The sequence below is a fragment of the Bufo bufo genome, chromosome 5 (assembly GCF_905171765.1).
Source record: "Bufo bufo chromosome 5, aBufBuf1.1, whole genome shotgun sequence".
Taxonomy (NCBI): Eukaryota; Metazoa; Chordata; class Amphibia; order Anura; family Bufonidae; genus Bufo; species Bufo bufo.
Window position 1 is genome coordinate 304,476,949 of NC_053393.1, and position 6,938 is coordinate 304,483,886.

At 48.5% G+C, this 6,938-nt stretch overlaps 1 protein-coding gene across 1 annotated transcript; it reads left to right on the top strand.

Annotated features, from left to right (window-relative positions):
• The first annotated feature begins 4,800 nt into the window (after positions 1-4,800).
• LOC121002501 (protein ZBED8-like) lies at positions 4,801-6,519 on the top strand. The gene has a single exon (XM_040433953.1). The coding sequence runs from the start codon at positions 4,801-4,803 to the stop codon at positions 6,517-6,519; it is 1,719 nt and encodes a 572-aa protein (XP_040289887.1).
• The last annotated feature ends 419 nt before the right edge of the window (positions 6,520-6,938 follow it).

The following is a 6,938-nucleotide window of genomic DNA, read 5'->3' on the forward strand; positions in this document are numbered from 1 at the left end:
TCCGTAGTCAATATGAGCCAAACTGGTTGGGTCATAGACTTCCCTACTGGTAGATGGAACCACCATCTGAGGGAATTCCGGGTTTGGTTGGATAGGGAGCACAGGGAATCTAGCCCCGCCGGGCTGCCGTTCCATTTGTTTAAGACCTCCGACTGAAGAGGTCAGAGGTGCCATAAAGCCCAAGGGACTGAATCCGCAGCCGCTGACATGAGCCCCAACATCTTCATGAGGGAACGTATGGAGACTTGTCGTGGTACGTAAAGGAACCTTGCCAGGTCCTGAATCCGCGCTCCTCTTTCTGGCGTCAACTGGAGGGACATCTCCAGAGAGTTGACTACGAATCCTAGATAATGGATAGAAGTTGAAGGGCTAACGTTCGACTTCTGCCAGTTGATAATCCAGCCTAAGCGGAGCAGAAAGGAAATTGCGACACGAAGATGATGGGAAAGTAAAGGGACTGAAGAGGCTAGAAGGAGCCAATCGTCCAGGTAAGGGACAATGGTCAGTCCCTGGAGTCTCAGAGCTGCTACCACCGATACTACCACCTTGGTGAAGATAAGGGGGGCAGATGAGATTCCGAAGGGGAGGGCGGCAAATTGATAGTGCCTGTGCACTCCTGAAATCTGGACCGGGATCCTGAGAAATTTGCGGGAGGAAGGATGGATCAGGATGTGGAGGTAAGCATCCTTGAGGTCCAGAGTAGCCATCACGTCCCCAGGACTGAGGAGGTGGCTGACTGACCTTATGGTTTCCATACGGAACCTGGTTCTCCTTACAAAACGATTGAGGAATCTCAGATCTATGATCATTTTTGGGTACCAGGAATACTGGAGAATAAATTCCTAGACCCCTCTCCCCTGCCGGTACCTCCTCCAGGGCTCCCTTGGAAATGTAGTCCTGGATATAGGACTCTAGGATCCTTTGTCTGGTCGGCAAAAAACTGCGCGTGGCAATGAATTTTTCTGGGGGAGAGAAACGAGGTCTATGGAATAGCCCATAGCTACTATGCTTTGGACCCAGGGATGTGAGACTTCCTGGGCCCATACGTGTTTGAAAAAGGAAAGACGCCCCCAGGGAGGTGAGGGAGGGGTACGGGAAAATCTAGAGGCGTAACGACAGGGGTAGCAGGGTTTATCCAAGAGCCTCTGGGAGGCCCATAGTCAAGAGGGCTGTCCCTCCCTGGTGGGTTTACGGGAGCTTCTAGAGAACTTTCTAGACGCCCCCCCCCCCCCCCCAGTCTCTACGTCCAGCCTGTTGTCCTGGTCGGCCCCCGCAAGCTTGTCTACCCCTGCCCCGAAAGGGCTGTTGGGGGAGACTTTTTCCCTTTTTATCCGAGAGACCCTCCCTAATGGAGTCTAATTCTGAACCGAATAAGCGGTTTGGTTCGAAAGGAAGCCCACAGAGGTTATATTTGGAAGCATTGTCGGCATTCCAGGGCTTTAGCCACAGAGGTCTCCTAGCAGCTGACACCAGAGCCATTGTTTTGGCTGCCAATTTCAGCTGTAGCTGGGACGTGTCGCACAGGAAATCCATGGCCAGATTGACGGATTTGAAAGCGGCCAGGATGTCGTCTCGGGAGACACTCTGGTCGACATCCATTTGGATTTGGTTCAGCCTGGCTCTAAGGAAAGAAGAGACCTCTTAGGCCGCAATGGAGGTTGAGGCCGAAGCTGCGGCCGCCGAGTAACCCCTTCTTAGGGTGCACTCTGCCCTCCTATCTAGAGGGTCCTGCAGACTAGACCCATCGTCTGCAGGAACCAGAGTGCGCCTGGACAGTTTGGCTATCGCCATGTCCACCTTAGGTATGGAACCCCATGATTTCACTAAGGGTTTAGCCATCGGAAACATTAACTTAAATTTCCGGGTGAGGACTGGACCTTTTTCTGTCTTTTTCCATTCTATGCACATTACAGAAAGAAGGGTCTCATCTGCCTTAAAGACCCGCTGAGTCCGGCAGGCGGGATCGGAAGACTCCCCTATGTCGACATCATGGTCCCCCGAATTGATGGACTTTAGTAGCTTCTGTGTCTTTTCGGGTGGAAAGAAACATGAAGTTGATTCCTCCTCATCCGAGGAAGATGACCCCACAGAAAGGGGCATAGGTCTATCAGTGGGGGCGACAACCTCCATCGGAGTCTGAGAGGGAACCGGTAACCTCTCATTTAAAAGGCGTACGACACCCTTGATGGAGTCGTCCACGTATGTCTTAGCCCACTGGTACATATCCTGCATAGACGGTTCTGTAGCGGTGCCAGAACGGCAGCTGTCGCACCTGGAATAGGGGCAGTTCTCGTCAAGAGGCGTGTTGCAATCGTAACAGGCCAGGTGTTTCCTCTTGGCCGCAGACTTCCGTTGCTGGTCTGACTCTCTAGGAGAAGCCATAGCTGAAACGAAAGAAGAAAATTAAAACATCCCTAAATTAAAAAACTAAGGGAGTAAAAGACATGGATTAGCGGCACGAACCAGAGGAGAAAAGTCAAGCACTTTGAAAAATAGAGGCTGAATGGAATTCAGATGATATTAGACAACTCTCACTGAACACAGGGGACTCTGGAGCTAGCTTGTTAAAGCAGCGCAGCCAGAGACAGACTGAAGCTGTCAGGGAGCTTAAGAAGGGAACAGCTCTACCCAGGGGAGGGGCCCAGCCACTAGCACTCCCCCAGGAGTCATAGTAACAGCTGTACGTTTTTAAACATTAGTGTGCTAAAGAAATACATCTTAACTGCCTTTACAACGCCCACCCCTCCTGAAAAACAACCCCCCGGCTGGCAGGAATTAGTTTGCTTTAAGCAGAAAGAAAAAACGACATCAGCAGAAAGACCGGAAGTGACGCCGCAGCTGGCAGCGCGTCACTTCCGGTCATGGCGGCGCCCATGCCACGCCGAAGTCTGAGCGAGCCGAGGCATCCAGGAGGGGAAAACTCAGTAAGTAGAGAGAACACATCGCCCCCAAAAATCGCTGAGCAGCAGCTGAATGGGGGAATGAAAGAATAAGCGCAGGTTAGAAAAAGCGCTAGATGTAATGGACAAAAAAAGGAGACCAATCTGGAAACATTAGAACAATGGTCTCCAAACTCCCAGAGAGGGAGAGCTTCGCCAGTCCACCTGTCCAAAGGACAGAAAAAAACACGCTGGGCTGGGGGGCGAACCCCTCCCTTTAAGGGAGCTGAAGTTCTTCTATTGGTTATTCTTTGGGCTCATTAAAAATTCCGCCGGTCCTACCAGTCCACGGGGGGCAGTTAACCCCATCTGTGCTGCTGCTGGGACGTAAGGGAATATGGAGTTCTGAGAGAGACGGCAGTGTCATTGGTGTAGTCTGTGTTTTACTGTTTACATTAGATAGTTAGTTAGCTTATACTGTATATAAAATATAGATAGTTAGTGGGAGATAGTCAGTGTAGGTTAGATCGTGATATAGTGTAGCTGATAAGTTCCAGTGCAGGGTGTTAGGTAGTGTGACAATACTTAGTGCATCAATCGGTAATATGTAGTCAGACCTGCTAAAATGTGAAGTTGCACGTATTGTGCAAAAATATGCGCATCATTAATTGCTGATTTGTGCAATCGTGAATATATCGGAGCACTGTATCTGCATATAAAGCTATTGTAATGTTCTGCCATGCCAAACCAGCATCGGTTTACCAAGGACAGAAGTTGTCAGACTAGCCTTATTTGTTTTTATGAGGAGGTCAGTAGTAGCTTGGACAGGGGGGCATCTGTATATGTAGTGTTTCTGGATTTTGCAAAGGCTTTTGATACTGTCCCTCATAGACGCTTTATAGGTAAAGTAAAGTCTATAGCAGTGGTTCTTAACCTGGGTTCGATCGAACCCCAGGGGTTCGGTGAGTCAGTCTCGCGGGTTCGGCCGCCGGCCCTGGGGGGCCGCTTTGATAGGTGGCTGCCACAAGACAGGAAAATATTTATTTCCTGTTACTCAGACTCCTTTTGCGCCCGCTGCGGCTCATGATCAGAAGAGCCGAGCGAGCGCAATGATTTTGCTTCCGCCAGCCGCCGGATGTGAGCGGCATATGACGACATGACGTCATATCCGGCGGCTGCGCGGCGGCGGATCTAGTGACTGCACAGCATGGTGGCGGCGGCGGCATCCTGTCCCTCCTGCACACAGACACCGGCATCACTGAGCTAAGCTGACCTGTTGTACTACAGGTAAGAGTAGAGGGGCTTGGAGGACCTATTGTGTATTGTATTTAAGGGGTCAGCATTGTATTGCTGGGGCCAGCAGTCTATTGGGGCGGCTGGGAAGGTGGGGGTCAGCAGTGTATTGGGGTGGCAAGGATGGGGGTCAGCAGTGTATTGGGGTGGCTAGGAGTGGGGTCAGCAGTGAATTAGGGGGGCTGGGAAGGGGGTCATCATTGTATTAGGGGGGCTGGGATTGTTTTGGGAGGGGGTCAGCAGTGTATTGAGGGACTGGGGGGTCAGCAGTGTATTGGGGTGGCTGGGAGGCTGGGGGTCAGTAGTGTATTAGGAGGTTGGGAGGAGGGTCAGCAGTTTATTAGGGGGTGGGAGGGGATAAGCAGTGTATTAGGGGGGTGGGAGGGTGTTCAGCAGTGTATTGGGGGTGGTGGGGAGGGGGCAGCAGTGTATTAGATAGTGGAGAGGGGGGGCAGTAGTATATTAGGCGCAGTGACTTATGGGGCTGACATAGATTTTTTTTCCAGGGCTGCTTTGTATCCCCAGTCCGGCCCTGGAGGTCAAGACACACACTCGACTCGCCCCGCTTGTCCATCATTGGCTGCAGGTGATCACGCAACATCGCTTGGCCTATCCCTTCATACTAACTATGTCGAGCAAAAAAAGAAAGTGGTCGGACGAATATGTACAATATGGATTCACATGTATAACGGAACGTGATGGGAGTCAGCGTCCTAACTGTATGATTTGCAATGCCAAGTTGAGCAATTCTAGTCTAGCACCGGCAAAACTAAAAGAACACTTCCTTAAGCTGCATGGAGATGGAAAATACAAGAACACAACGCTCGCTGAATTCAAGGTGAGGAGAGCCAGATTCGATGAAAAGGCTAGTCTGCCTGTTCTCGGCTTTGTACCCATCAACAAACCGATCCTCATAGCATCGTACGAAGTTGCTTACCTGATCGCAAAGCAGGGCAAACCCCACACCATTGGTGAAACACTCATAAAACCAGCTGTGTTGAAGATGGCGAATATCATGCTGGGAAAAGCGGCTGAAGTTAAGTTATCCCAAATTCCTCTTTCAAATGACACCATCAGCGACAGAATAGAGGACATGAGCAAAGACATCTTGGCTCAAATAGTTGCAGATTTGATTTCAAGCCCGGCAAAATTCAGCCTTCAACTCGACGAGACCACAGACGTCTCCAATCTAAGCCAGCTTGCAGTATTCGTGCGCTATGTGAAAGACGACGTGATAAAGGAAGAGTTTTTATTTTGTAAGCCTCTTACAACAACAACTAAGGCAGCCGATGTGAAGAAACTTGTGGATGACTTCTTGAAAGACAACAATCTTTCGTGGGATATGGTTTCTGCAGTTTGTTCGGATGGAGCTCCAGCCATGCTGGGAAGAAAGTCTGGTTTTGGTGCGTTAGTGAAAGCCGATGCACCACACATCATTGTTACGCATTGTATTCTGCATAGGCATGCATTGGCAACAAAAACCTTGCCTCCAAAACTGGCAGAAGTATTAAAAATTGTAGTGGAATGTGTGAACTATGTGCAAAATAGTGCTCTGAGGCACAGCATCTTCAGGGAGCTGTGTAAAGAAATGGGATCTGAATTTGAGGTACTTCTGTACCATTCCAACGTTCGGTGGTTATCCCGGGGACAGGTGTTGAATCGTGTTTTTGCCATGCGTGTGGAATTAGCCCTGTTTTTGCAAGAGCACCAACATTGTCATGCAGATTGCTTCAAAGATTCTGAGTTCATTCTCATTTTAGCGTACATGACTGATATCTTTGCAGCTCTAAATCATCTCAATCAACAGATGCAGGGCGGTGGAGTCAACATCATCGAAGCGGAAGAAAACCTGAAGGCTTTTCAAAAAAAGCTACCGTTATGGAAACGACGAATAGAGAACGATAACTTCGCAAACTTTCCCCTGCTAGACGACTGTGTAAGTAAGATCGAAGATGTATCTGGAATCGGAGACATTTCTGTACCCACGGAACTGAAGCAAGCAATTGCCACGCACTTAGATGAGCTTGCAACGTCTCTTGATGGATACTTCCCTACAAGAGAGTCATATCCAGCATGGGTGAGACAGCCGTTCACATTTAGTGTTGAGACAACAGATGTCAATGATGAATACCTCGATGAAATCATTGAACTTCAGCAGAGCCAGGTTCAACAGCAACTCTTCAGAACAACAACGCTCTCAACGTTTTGGTGTCAACAAATGGTAACGTACCCTGTTATTGCTAAGAAAGCTCTGGAGTTTTTCATACCGTTTTTTACAACATATCTTTGCGAGCAATCCTTTTCAAGGATGCTGGACATAAAAACGAAGAAAAGGAACAGACTTTGATGCGAAAATGACATGAGAGTGGCACTTGCCAAGGTAAAGCCGCGCATTTCTGACCTGGTCTCTGAAAGACAACAGCAGAAGTCACACTGATTTGCAGTAAATATTCATTATTATGTTTTTATTTTTGTGTGAAAATCATGTTTTAATGGTTTTGTTCTTTGTTCTTAATGATTTTGTTCTTTAATGGTTTTATTCACTTTGTGCACCTATGTATAAATATATACCTATGTTTTGAATTTGAAAAAATCATATTTAATTTTTCCAATTAAGAAGGGTTCGGTGAATGCGCATATGAAACTGGTGGGGTTCAGTACCTCCAACAAGGTTAAGAACCACTGGTCTATAGGCTTGGAAAGTATAGTTTGTAATTGGATTGAGAACTGGCTGAAGGACCGTGTCCAGAGAGTTGTGGTCAATGA

Excerpts from the sequence above, each read along its gene's own strand:
- LOC121002501 (XM_040433953.1), top strand. The coding sequence starts at position 4,801 with ATGTCGAGCAAAAAAAGAAAGTGGTCGGACGAATATGTACAATATGGA.